A 14,575-nucleotide genomic window follows, 5' to 3' on the forward strand; every position below is an offset into this window, starting at 1 on the left:
TCATTAAATCCCTATGCAAAGATGATCCGACCCCTCAAACCAAGACTATTTTTTATGAGTAGAGGGGAGAATAATTATTTTAATATAGTAATCCATTGTGATCTATGTTTATTAGTACATTGAAATGGCCATGCCCTTTAAAGTTTCTTTTAATTTTAATATCATTTAAAACTTTTAATGAAAACTCTGGACCACACTATTTAATTTTGTTTTCGAACTTTCACATTAAGGGGCATTAGATTTTTTTTTGCCTCTGCGTTTGCGTCAACATGAAGCATTCTTGCTTGAATTCCAAGATGGCTTTGTGTAATCTTTTCCATGGAATTCTCCTTTTATGCATGAGCTTCAGCTCGGAAACTGCTATAGCAGCTACTTTTTCAAATGTGTCCGATCGACTTGCTTTACTAGACTTCAGGAGACTGATAACTCAAGATCCACACAAAATCATGAGTTCATGGAATGATTCAATCCATTTCTGCAATTGGGTTGGTGTTTAATGCAGTTCATCTAATGGAAGAGTTGTAACTTTGAACCTGGAGTCTCAGGGTTTGGTTGGCTCTATACCGCCTTCTGTAGGAAATCTTACATATCTGACAGGCATCAACCTGCGAAACAACAGCTTCCATGGTGAACTTCCTGAAGAGCTGGGTCGTCTATCGCGCTTGCAGCATATCAACGTCACCTTCAATTCCTTGGGTGGGAAGATTCCTGCTAATCTCACTTACTGCACAGAACTTACTGTATTTAGTGTTGCTGTCAACAAGTTTACTGGGGAGATTCCACACCAGCTTAGTTCATTGACAAAGTTGGTCTTCTTGCATTTTGGAGGTAATAACTTTACAGGAAGCATCCCATCTTGGATAGGGAACTTTTCTTCTCTCTCTTCTCTGTCACTTCCACTGAATAATCTACGAGGAAGCATACCAAATGAACTTGGCCAGCTAACTGGATTGGGTTATTTTCAAGTTTATGGCAATTATTTGTCTGGTACGATTCCAACTTCAATTTTTAATATTTCTTCTATATACTACTTCTCTGTTGCTCAAAACCAGCTGCACGGGCAGTTACCCCCCAATTAATGTAGGTGTGACTCTTCCTGCCTTGGAAATATTTGCTGGGGGTGTTAACTATTTTACAGGACCCATACCTGTATCACTGTCCAATGCTTCTAGACTTCAGATTCTTGATTTTTCTATAAATGGTCTCACTGGAACTATTCCCAAAAATCTAGGAAGCTTGAAAAGTTTGGTTAGACTCAATTTTGATCTAAACAACCTAGGAAACGGGGAAGTGGATGGTTTGAATTTTCTTAGTTCTTTGGCCAACTGCACCAGCCTAGAGGTGTTAGGTCTTTCAGAAAATAATTTCGGAGGAGAATTGCATAACTCCATAGGGAACCTTTCAACCCAGTTAAAAATTTTAACTTTAGGACAGAATTTGATCCATGGAAACATCCCTGCAGAGATTGAGAACCTAGTTAACTTGAACCTCCTGGGATTGGAAGGTAACTACCTGACTGGCAGTGTTCCTGATCTTATCGGGAAGCAGAAGAAATTAGAGGGTTTGCATTTGCATGTCAACAGATTCTCTGGATCAATCCTATCAGCCCTTGGTAACTTGACCAGATTGACTAGGCTTTTCTTGGAGGAAAACAGATTCGAAGGAAACATACCTTCAAGTCTCGGAAACTGCAAAAGTCTGCAAAATCTGAATCTTTCGAGCAACAATCTGAACGGAACCATACCCGAAGAGGTTCTTGGTCTTTCATCTCTCTCAATTTCTTTGGTTATGTCTAATAATTCCTTGACTGGTTCCCTATCATTAAAAGTAGGTAACCTACACAATCTTGTGGAGCTGGACATATCAGGAAACAAATTGTCAGGTACAATTCCTAGTACACTCGGCAGTTGTATCAGTTTAGAACGCCTTCATTTAGAGGGGAACAAGTTTGAAGGGCCGATTCCAGAATCTTTGGAAACTTTGAGAGGTTTGGAAGAACTAGATCTGTCAGAAAATAATTTAACTGGGAGGGTCCCTGAATTTCTTGGCGGGTTTTCAGTTCTCAGGCATCTCAATCTTTCTCATAATAATTTAGAGGGCGAAGTGTCAAGAGATGGTATATTAGCAAATGCAAGTGCCTTCTCAGTAGTTGGAAATGATAAGCTCTGTGGTGGTATCCCAGAATTGCATTTACCTCCATGCTCCAGGAAAAACCCCAGAGAACCTCTTTCCTTCAAGGTAGTAATACCAGCAACAATTGCAGCAGTATTCATTTCTGTTCTATTGTGCTCTCTGTCAATTTTTTGTATCAGAAGAAAGTTACCAAGGAATTCCAACACACCTACCCCTGAGGAGCAGCAAGTAGGTATTTCATACTCGGAACTCATAAAATCAACCAATGGATTCGCTGCTGAAAACTTGATTGGTTCTGGAAGTTTTGGATCTGTATACAAAGGAATTCTTTCTGGTGAGGGAACAATTGTTGCGATTAAGATTATGAACCTTCTTCAGAAAGGTGCTTCAAAAAGTTTCATTGATGAATGTAATGCTTTAAGAAGCATAAGGCATCGTAATCTCCTGAAGATCATCACTGCTTGCTCGACCGTTGATCATCAAGGTAATGATTTCAAAGGTCTTGTTTTTGAGTTCATGTCTAATGGCAATCTAGACCAGTGGCTACATCCAACAACTGAGCAGCAATATCGAACTAAGAAATTGAGCTTTACTCAAAGACTGAATATTGCCATCGATGTTGCTTCTGCATTGGATTATCTCCATCACCATTGTGAAACCACAATCGTTCATTGTGATTTAAAGCCAAGCAACGTGCTCCTTGATGACGATATGACAGCCCACGTTGGTGACTTTGAATTAGCTAAATTCCTTTCTGAAGCATCCAAGAATCCCTCTATAAATCAATCAATTTCTGTAGCTTTAAAGGGTTCAATTGGCTACATCCCTCCAGGTATGGGTCTTAATCTGACGAATCATCTTGAACTCATGATTGCTAATTTTATCCCTAAATCGCAACTACTTTTGCACAACTCTCTGCTGAAAAGTTTTGTATCCGTCAAAAAACTTGCTAAAATCTGTGAAACATTCTTTTGTACATTACAGTTCATCTGCTTTGTTTATCTTAGTGTCTAAATTAGAATGGCATATGAATCTCTCAAAATGATAGTATACTGCCACTTGCAGAGTATGGGATGAGAAGCGAAGTTTCTGTACTTGGAGATATTTACAGCTATGGAATACTACTGCTAGAGATGTTCACAGGAAAAAGACCTACCGATGACATGTTCGAAGGTGATCTAAATATTCACAAGTTTGCTGATATGGCTTTCCCTGGCAATGTCATGGCTATCATTGACCCATCGATGCTAGCTGAAGAAGAGATTAATGAGAATGAGGTAAATGAACATGGCATAGAAGAAAGAGCAATAATCCACAATAATGATTTTCAAGTCAACAGGACAAGCAACATTGAGGAATGCCTGGTGTCTCTTATGGAAATCGGACTCTCATGCTCTAACAAATCACCTGGGAAACGGATGGCGATGAACATAGTTGTGAATAAATTGCAAGTAATCAGAGATTCATTCTTTAGATCTATTAACAGGTTAGGTAAGAATGTTGCTTTATATTTTAAATGAACATAGTGTGAACTCGTAGCTTAGGCTGGACTGTCAGCTTAGTTATTACGAGGTAAAAAACTCTCATGTTGTCATTATATTTCTACCGTATAACCAAGAACATGTGTTAGCAAACCTTAAATAAAAAAAACCTAATGCCATATTTGCCAGATTCCACAAACTATTCCATTTTAGCAAAACAAATATCAAAACATTTTCTAAACATCCAGTAAATACTAACAACCAACTCAAAGTACCAACTCAAAATAGGATTAAATAAGAAAAAACAATATTTTTCATGCATTAATCAAGATACAAGCTAAATACAATGTATCACCAAAACAAGTTCAAAACATTATTGAAATATAAAATGAAAAGCTAGAGTTGTGTCTGATAGACATCATCTACTAATTTAGAGAAGGTTTATACCTTTGAAGCTTCAAAACAGTGGTTGTTGCTTTTTTGCTCTCTTTTGCAAAACTAAACCTCCACAAATTTCAAACCTTTCAAAGCTAAAAAACACTTGTGCTAGGCTAGTGAACCTTCACAACTATTTTTCTCAGCATTTTCTCTCTTCTCTTCTTCTCCTTTTTTTTTTTTTTTTGTTTTTTTGGTTTTTATTTTCCAAGGTATTTATAAGATTTTGCTAGGTTTTTGATGGATTCAATTAATGATTTATCAATGTTTAGTCTTGTAATCAAAATGGGAGGGTTTTGGACAAATTTTAACAGTTGGAATTTATTATTGACTTGTTTTGCAATGATAGTTTTGTAACAAACTTAAATATGATTTTTACAAAACTTGGAGGGCCATTACGAGGTGCTAAAATAATAAACTTGAAGGGTTCTAAAGCTCGAGGCTCATCGTAGGATGGATTTGAATCAATATTTTGGCTTATTGGCTAGAATTTACTCATAAACAAGCTCGTTTTTTAAATTTAAACTCAAAAAATAAATAAGCATACCACATTAACAACTAACCCAATCTTTGGATATTTAACTAGTCATGTCCGTGTACGCTAGGAGTTAGATTTCAAATTAATTTATAATACAAGAAAAGAAGGTAATGCATTAATATGTGTTTTTCTTATCATGATTTTTTTTAATTGAAAAAACAAAATAATATTATTTGTGTTTAATTGAAAAATAAAAAAAATATAAACTCGTAAATAAAAAAATATTAATGTCAATTAAATACTAGAACCAGAAATCTTGTTAATAAAAACAAGAGATAGATGCACATGTAAATATTGAATATTGAATATTTTTTTATTTTATATGTTTTTATTTAATGAAAATTACATCATGCCACTTATTATTTGATTTTTTTTACTTTTCCTTCATAGTTCTGAAAGTCAAATTTTTTTTAGAGTTTTTTAAAATCCCATGAGGAGATATATGGTTATGGCACTACTCTACTAAGTTAACAGTTTGTTTGTGTGGCTTAACCACGTTTTTTAATTTCGTTTAAATATTTTTTTTAAAAATTATTTTATGTATGTATTTAGATCGATTTGATATAATAATGTTAAAAATAAATTTTAAAATATATAAAAAATATTATTTTAATATTTTTCAAAGAAAAAAGTAAAAAAGTAACCTATAATACAATATTAAACACTATCTAAGAATGTCTTATTTGGCATTGTGATGCTACCGTCCTTTTAAATATTTTAAAATATTTTTTTAAATTTTAAATTATTATTTTTTTAAGTTTTTAAATTATTTTTTATGTTAAAATTAAAAATAAATTTAAAAAATATATATTATGTTGATGTATTTCAAAAAACAAAAACCAAAAACACAGTTAGGATTCACCCTTGTCTGCCATTATGGCGTGGTGCTATCTTCCTATTTCGTCGAAGATGTTGGTCCTATCAGAGTGAAAAAAGCCCCTTTCTTCCTGCATGCCCAGTGTTCGAGTGCCGGTTTAGTCAAACCAAGGAAAGAGAACCTCGAAGCCTTTCTCTCGGAGATAGGTCATTCTGTCTAGTTTGATGTTATCCTTTACCAGCCCCTTTATTCTGAAAAGAAGGATTTTCTTTATGATGCTGATTCAATGGTTTGGAGGTCGCTATTCCATCATGATGAAGGAGCCCAGTTGCTGACTGTCTCGACCCAGAAGAGGTAGGGTAGGCTTGTTGAGTAAGTGACAATGTCACAACGCATTCGAGATACCTTTCGGTAAATACTTGAAGAAAGCATCTTACAAAGTCTACCAATCAATAATTTGGAACTTGTTGGTTAATCATTTCTTTTCTTCTTTTTCCATTTTTGAAAAGAAAGTTCAATTAAATCATGAAGAATTCTTTTTCTTTAATAAAAATTAAGTTATGACGCTCATTTTGGATTGTAATGGAGAGGAGGCGGCTATCAGGATTCTTTCGACGCTTTCATACACGGCGACCTTGATGTTTGAGCCTCTAATCTTGTGCCCAAAGCATGATATCTGGAACGGGGAGAGAGGCATTATTTCGTTGTTGTTTAGCGGAGGGCTCGGGGAGAGAGAATGCATTCTCTACTGCAAAAATATGGTCGAAAGACCTGCCGACAACGAAAAAAAGGATTATATTTAAAAAAAAAATTAAGATGAACAAATAGATGTCCAAATTTTTATTAGGTTTGGGTCGTGGCTAGGATTTTATGTTTGATAAATAGAGGGAGAGTGGAAATTTTATTGTTTTATATTAGCATGGGTTTTTTAGTTATTAATTAAAATAAAATGATAATTTTATGAATAATTTCAATTTTTTATTGATTTTTTTTGTGCAGATATAAAATGTTATACAGCTTATAGACTATGAGATGTAAAGTATAATTTTTTAAATACAAAAACAAAGTGAGAAAATTATCAAAGTATAGGATCTTCAATATAATTTTTCCTTTTATTTATTTTATCTTATGGTTGCTAAGAACAAAATATTTTTATTATTATAAATATTTGATATAAATATAATTTATTTATACAAATATAACAGGAAACAAAAATTTAAAATAAGGTACAGTAATCTCTTTGAAGTATTATAAAATTAAAAAACAATTAAAAAGATTAATTACTATTTTAAAAAGATAGAATAAATAATTTAAAAAAATAAGAGAGAGCATATTAATTAAGATTTAAATAAAAAATAAATGCAAAGTAAAAAAAATGAGATAGAGGGTATTAATTAAAATTAATCAATTTATATATATAAAAAATAAAAACAAAAAGGCAAAGCATTGATAGGACAAGGATGTGCACCTAGCTAAGGATCCAAAAACTCAAGCCTGTGCACGAATTTTTTTTTTCTTTTGAAGGAGCGTCTTCTATTCCATTTTTGTTTATAAATGAAGGCAAATAACCTATCATCATTTCCGCTATTTTCCAGTCACCTATGTTAACCAAAAAACTAGCTCCAAGTTTTGAAAGTCTGAAAACTTATTTGTTTTTATTAAAAAAAAATCCTCAAAAAAAAATATCATATAACCCTTATTAAATACATTTTCAACCCCGAAACAACCTCTTATCTCTCTAAAAAAACAAAAGTTAAATGAATCCAAAAATATATAAGCACCGATCTATTTTTTTTTTCAACAAGATTAGGGGACAACATTACCTCCATCAAACTCTACTTGAAAAGACTAATTCATTGAAGCTTAACCTTTTTGGTGGCCAGAATATTATCATTCGAGAACCTTCTATCTCCTTAATATTTTTTTGATGATTTTCTCTCTTATCTCAATATTGAGGGCTAAAACGTATAAAAATAAAGTTTGGGATTGAAATATAAAATGCAAAAATAAAAAAGACCAAATAATAGATAAATTGAAACTTTAGACAACAAATTGAAGTTTTCCATGCCAATATCCAAATGGGTTTTCTTTTTTTGGTTAAATTTGGTCTTACTTCTTCTAATTTCTTTTTTTAACCACATATAAAATTTTATTTCACAAAATCGATTTTTAATTCATAATTAAAATATTCTTTGATACTTTTTATATGCGAGAGAATGTGTAATGAATCAAAACAAGAACAGTGGGTTTTTATTGAATTTTCAATGTTCAAATTACAATAAAGATAAATTTGAACAAAATTAAAAAGAACAAAGCTTTAAATAAACAATTGAAAGAACAATCCTAATCTAAATTTCTAGCAAGATTGGAGGTAGCTCGGGCCTTCTGGGTGATGAGATTTGTTTCAAAGCATTTTCCTACCTCTACTGCCAATCATCCCCTTCATGTTTATTAGTAAATTTTAACAGTTTGAATTTTAAATGAAGATTTTGTGGTGAAGTGTTGTGATCCTGGACTGATATGAATTTTGACTCATTCTCTATTTTCAAAACATTTTCATTCTCTTTTTAATATTAACCCTTTTTTTATGGTGTTACATCGTATTGCCAAATCTTTCAAGCAGGTTGAAGATAATGCTACAAAAAAAGAGCAACAGGTTGAAGACAGTGTTACTGCTCAAGTTCATCATCAAGTAAAGACGTTTCTAGTTCAATTCAAGGGAGAGTTAGAAGGACACCAGCTTACTTGCAAGATTGTGTAAGTGGTGAAGGGTTATCTGACTTAGATGAAGAAATTAATTTAATGTTGTTTATAGCCTCTAATGATCCAATATCCTTTGAAGAAGCTGCCAAAAGCCCGAAGTGGAGAGAAGCAATGGATTTGGAAATCAAATCCATCGACAAGAATGGAACTTGGGAGCTGACTACACTTCTAATTGGAGCCAAACAAATTGGAGCAAAATGGGTCTTTAAGACCAAGCTAAATGAGAATGGGAAAGTGGATAAACTCAAAGCGAGGCTTGTAACAAAGGGATTCTCATAGAAATTTGGAATTGATTATACCGAAGTCTTTGGCACCTGTAGCTCGATGGGATACCATTCGAATGATCCTAGCTCTTGCTTCTTGCAAAGGTTGGGATGTGTATCAGCTCGATGTGAAAAGTGCATTCTTGCATGGGAAGCTGAACGAGGCAGTGTTTATTGAGCAACCATAAGGCTATGAAATAAAGGGAGCAGAAGACAAGGTTTATAGACTCAAGAAAGCTCTATACGGATTCAAGCAAGCTCCTCGAGCTTGGTACAACAAACTTGAGTCCTATTTCATTAAAGAAGGTTTTGAAAGATGTTCGAGTGAACATACCTTGTTTACAAAGACAGTGGAATGGAAATGTCTTATTGTAAGTTTATACATTGATGATCTTATTTTTACAGGGAATAATATAGCAATGTTTGAAAGGTTCAAGAACTCTATGAAACAGGAGTTTGACATGTCTGATCTTGGAAGAATGAAATATTTTCTTGGCGTGGAAGTTGTGCAAAATAGTGAAAGGATCTTCATCAATCAAAGGAAATATGCTAATGAGGTGCTTGAAAGATTTGGCATGAGAAACTGCAATCCTGTCAAAAATCCAATTATACCGGGTTTCAAACTTGTAAAAGATGGAGGCGGGGTAAGTGTTGGTGCAACGACATACAAGCAAATGGTGGGCAGCCTCATGTATTTGACTGCCACCAGACCAGACTTAGGTTTTGTGGTAAGTTTAATCAGCAAATTCATGGAAAGGCCAACTGAGTTACACCAACAAGCTGTAAAGAGAGTTATTTGTTACATAAAAGGGACTACTGAGTTGGGAATCTTTTACAAAAGAGGTGAAGAAGAGAAGTTGGTAGCCTACTTGGACAGCAACTACACAGGAGATAGTGAAGATCGAAAAAGCACATCAGGATACGCATTCTTGCTCAGTTCAGGTGTTGTAGCATGGTCTTCAAAGAAACAACCAGTAATCACTCTTTCCACTAATGAAGCTGAGTTCATAGCTGTTGCCTCTTGCGCATGTCAAAGTATATGGATGCGTAGGATTCTTGAAAAGCTTGGTCTTGAACAAAGTAAGTGCACTGATATATTCTATGATAACAGCTTTACTATTAAATTATCAAAAAATCATGTTATGCATGGAAGAAGCAAGCACATTGATGTTAGATTTCATTTTCTTCGTGACTTAACAATGGATGGAATTGTTAAGTTAGAGTATTGTGGTTCCAAAGATCAGTTGGCAGATATTATGACTAAGCCTTTAACACTTGAGGGGTTCATAAGATTAAGAGAACTGCTTGGAGTTTGCATGGCACCAAATGTAAACTGACTGCAAATTGCAGGTTAGTTTAAGGGAGAGTTTGTTGGGTTCTTTTATTGACTAAGTTCAGTTTGATTAGTCTTTTAGATGTTGCTGTTTTGGTTAATAATGTCCTGATTTTTAGGACCTCAGTTTAGATTTGATTCTCTTGTAACCAATTGACCATGTCTTTAGTGGTTCTGTAATTTTCTGTATTCCTGCTGTGTAAAGGCTGATATAAAGCCTTAGTTCTTCAACTGCAATTATATGCTTTTTGCTTTTAACATTCATTTGTGTAGTTAAGAGCTTACGAAAATAACATATTCGAGGTAGCTCGGGCCTCCTGAGTGATGAGATTTGCTTCAATGCATTTCCCTGCCTTTATTGTCAATCCTCCCCTTCATTTTTATTAGCAAATTTTAACAATTTGAATTTTAAATGAAGATTTTATGAAGAAGTGTTGTGATCCTGGAATGCTATGAATTTCGACCCATTCTCTCTTTTCAAAACATTGTCGTTATCCTTTAAATATTAATCCTCTTTTTTTATGGTGCTATATCGTGTTGCTGGAGAGAAATCTCCCGATCCACGTGCCAGCCTCTAGTGAAAGGAACAATTATAGTCGTCCATGTAAGTCTCTCCCCTTTAAGTCATGCATTCATCATCCATTTGCTAATCCATTAATTTCTTCTAGTAGGTTCTTCGTTTCTTCTCAACCATTCAACTTGTTCTTCTCGATTCTAGAGACTATCTTCATTGAGAGAGAAAAAAAACTAAGAGATAATTATAGTTTTGAAAGAAATCTCAATATATAAAATCATGCTAATATAATTTAGGAGGATAAAACTGCAAATAAAAAAGTTTGATGACTAAAATAAAAGGTAAAAATTACACTATCCATATTAAAAATGCATGTAAATGAGATTTGCCTTGCTCTTCTCCTTGTATATTATATTATAGTTAGGTAGCTTTTAAAGTTGCAGTTTGAAAAAATAGATTTAAAAAATATATATAAATTATAGTTTTTTTTAATTAAAGTTTTAAAAAAGAATTTTTAATGAGATCTATATAAAATTATAATATTTTCTAATTAACTAAACATTTTCAAATATATAATTAAAATAAAATATCAATGGCTACACACCGCATTATATAAAGAAACAGAACCCTAAGAAACTTACAATACCTCCATCACTCCAAGGAAATTAGGATTTAGGAGACCATATTGAACCCTTTTTTTAATATATATTTGAATTAACAATATTAGTATTGTCTGAAATTAAGGTTTCGGTTGAAAGCAGCTAGCACCGACTGAAATTTAAAATCTACAACTATAATTTATCTTAGGTGGCCTTTTCGAAATGCTAACAATTTCGAGAGGCTTAGATTCTCAGGTTGAGTGGGTGGCAGATTTAACTCTCCCACACATGGCAGGCCTCCATATTCATTTATCCTCTCGAGAGGCCCCACCACCATTATCACCATAACCACCTGTATCAGATTACTTCATAATCAACAAGAACAGAACAAAACAAGCAAATCCTCCCCACCATTATTTCTCTGGTCTCTGCGGCTGCAGCCTGCAGCAGCAACTGGACTGCTGTTATTATCAAGTGATGAAAACCCTAACAAGTTCTTGTTCAAACGTCATCCTTGACAAAAAAGGAGACAACAGACCCGTTTTCTCTTTCAGAGAATTGAGACATGAAGTTAGTATTTTGCCATCAAAGAAGCTTGTTCATAGTGTTGGCTTCTTGCATTGGCTATGTGTGAAACATAAGCCTATCTGTCCAATTCGTGTTTCTTCTTCTTTCTCACCTGAGTCCCAGGCATGTAATCTTTTCTGTAACTTCTCTCTTGCTCTGTGTATATGATAGTATTCAAGTTTCAGGTTTTCTAATTCTCCAAAAATACTCATGAATACATTGACTCAGGGTTTTTCTTTTTTCTTTTTTTCTTGAGAATTTTTTAAAAGAGAAAAACAGAGTCCTTGAGAAGAATTATATCAAAGAATATAGAAATTATGCTTAAAACACATCTCTATAACCTTTACTTGTGTTTATTTTTCTCTCCAAGGAAATTTGATGGATGACGTTATAAGGTGCTAATGGGGTGAGGACTTGTTGTAGGTATACTTGAAATCAGTGTTTGATCTGAACTGGTTTTAATTTCTTCCTTTAGGTAGACTTGGAGGCTGAAGATGCTCAAAACCAAGAAACAAGTGAGTAATTCTTTCCTTGTTTAGACCTTGAGATCTTTTCTTCAATCCTTGGTCTCAACAAGACATGCTTATCTCTGAGTGCAGATGATTCAAAGACAGTTCATGTCAAATTCCAGCTACGGAAGGAGTGCTCCTTTGGAGAACAATTTACCATAGTAGGAGATGATCCTTTGTTGGGATTATGGGATCCTGAAAGTGGAATACCATTGAACTGGTCAGATGGGCATCTTTGGACTGTTGAGATGGTAAGCAGAAACTATTAAACAATCTATTAAATGTTGTTACTTTACTGATGCCTCTACTGTTTATATAGGATATACCAGTTGGAAAATCCATCCAGTTCAAGTTCATACTAAAAGGAATTGCTGAGAAGATTTTCTGGCAACCGGGTCCTGATCGAATTCTCCCAACGTGGGAAACCAGTAATACCATCGTAGTTTGGGAAGATTGGGAAGATGCTGCATTGCAGAAGATAACAGAGGAAGAACCATCTGCTAATGGGAGTGAGGAACCTGTTGTCAACCCAGAATCGCTGATTGTTGCCGAGAACTTGACTTGTCAAAAGGAAGAGGTGGTTTCTGATATGAGCAATGGAGCAGTTACCGTGGATGTGAGTTCTAACCCAGAAAAGAAACCATCGCCAGTGACTTGCAAGAAAGCAATTGTTGCTGATAACATTTATCCTGTGCAAGAGAAACCTCTAGCTATTGTAGCAGATAACATCAGTGACTCAGAGGGGGCTTCTACTGTGGATGTGAATGTTAGCAATGCAGTATTAAGTGAAAAGAGAACCAGTCACCAGGAGGAAGAACAGAGAACTACATCAAGCAAGAGTACAGTGGTTAGAGAGGATGTTGTCAGAAATGATGATGCTCCAACAGCCATAAACTCAGCAAACTCTGATGTCCAAGGAAGTCTGGTTACTTGTGGAGGAGATGCTGTTCTGGTTACTGGCTTGTCTGCAGCAACAGGGATACCAAGTGAAGCAGCTATTGACAGTGAAGAAAGATGCCATGCCTTTGATGCCTCTGTTGGAGCTGGTGAAAAGAATCACAATTTGCCAGAGGTAACTGCCTGATTAATGTATAGCACATCTTGTTTCTCTCGATATTATCCTTACCTTTCGTTTCTGCTACCAATTTTACTTTAAATGAAATAAAGTTGTTCTCCATTTCCATTAGCCGATTCCTCCAGTTCCAGAGGTCTCATTCCACTGAATAATCTGGCATTAATTTGTGTCTTCTTGAAAGTAAAAAATTATCCACAAATAAGAATACTCGAGGAAAAAACAACACATTGCTTCTCTAGAACTACTCGGGCACTTATACAAGCAGGTTAAGGTTATTGCAAACTGTAATTTACTGATCTGCAAGACCTTGTCTATAAGTATATGGCATTTCTGCCCGTTATTCTCTTCTCCTCTATTAACCGAGTCCTAATAATATTCAGTTAGATGAGAAGCGTGAAGTCGGTGATGAACCACTTCAAGGAGAAACAATGGATGGGTTCAACGATGAGGAGCCGCAGGGCAACGAGATCATACACAAACCACTGGTGAAAGAAGTAAAGTGTGATGTTGATGACAATCCACATCGAGAAGAATCAATCAAAGGGCTCGATGATGAGGAGCAGCACAGCCATGAACTCGTATATAAGCCACGGGCCAAAGAAGAAAAGAAGCAAGAGTTTGTAAGAAACTGTGTTGTTCAAAATGACCTGCACTGGATACAGAAGCTGCTAACCAGTTTAGGGTTGCTGTAGCATCAAGAAAGCAGAAAAACAATTTATTCTATGCCTGATTCTGTGCTACCTAGTTGCCCTACATTTTTGAAGTGGCCTGGGCAGCGAGACAATTGCAGCCGTGTGTATAGACGATTGTGACTAAGCCATGATGTTGCTGTAATCTATTCCACTAGATTGCTCAAGTTTTGTTCTTTTATTGTTTTATAATGCAATATGTACATAGTGACAGCTTATTCTTTATCATGTGTGACATGGAGATGAGAACAATGGTAGTTTTGCAAGCAAGACGCTGTTATTTTCTCCTGAATGCTGCAGGTTGAAGAAATGTGTGAAAGCAGTGCTAATATTCCTGTACTGTCTGTTATTCCCAGCACAAACAATGACAATTACATATTGTTTTAGTTGACTCTTCACAGCAGCCCAGATGATGGTAGTATATTCGAAGGGTGATTTACCTTTAAAGCTTGATTCCCTGTGCAATCATAGAAATTATAGTTAGGGTTCCATGAGACAATTATCCTGCGCACCAATTGATGGTGGTTCCTTATGTGATGGTGGAAAACACAACTTTCTGAAGTTACAGCAATTGGCCAACACTTCCTAAGAAGATTAAAACAGCAGGTAACCTCGAGAGTAAGCAGTCAACGGTGATTCTGGAACTCGTCCCTCCTCCCATTTGCAGTAGTTGTTTTTCAATTAATTGTGTATTGTTTAGGGGGGGCGGCGGCAGAGAAGCACAATCAAAGCCATATGACAATGCACTGGAAACAATGTTGCTCTTTTACCAATGACGTATCGTCTGATCTGTAATCAAAATCTCGAATTTCTACAATCGAAACCAAGCAAAAATAAGCGTACGTCGAGGGGAGCTTCA

At 35.0% G+C, this 14,575-nt stretch overlaps 1 protein-coding gene and 1 pseudogene across 1 annotated transcript; both read left to right on the forward strand.

Annotated features, from left to right (window-relative positions):
• The first annotated feature begins 238 nt into the window (after window positions 1-238).
• On the forward strand, window positions 239-3,813 carry LOC7487466 (probable LRR receptor-like serine/threonine-protein kinase At3g47570; annotated as a pseudogene).
• A 7,292-nt stretch (window positions 3,814-11,105) lies between these two features.
• Window positions 11,106-14,105, forward strand: LOC7487467 (uncharacterized). The gene is made up of 5 exons (XM_052447783.1): window positions 11,106-11,570; window positions 11,923-11,958; window positions 12,043-12,203; window positions 12,272-13,024; window positions 13,408-14,105. The coding sequence occupies exons 1-5, from the start codon at window positions 11,354-11,356 to the stop codon at window positions 13,717-13,719; spliced, it is 1,479 nt and encodes a 492-aa protein (XP_052303743.1). The 5' UTR covers window positions 11,106-11,353; the 3' UTR covers window positions 13,720-14,105.
• Window positions 14,106-14,575: the final 470 nt, after the last annotated feature.

Source organism: Populus trichocarpa, chromosome 16 (assembly GCF_000002775.5).
Source record: "Populus trichocarpa isolate Nisqually-1 chromosome 16, P.trichocarpa_v4.1, whole genome shotgun sequence".
Taxonomy (NCBI): Eukaryota; Viridiplantae; Streptophyta; class Magnoliopsida; order Malpighiales; family Salicaceae; genus Populus; species Populus trichocarpa.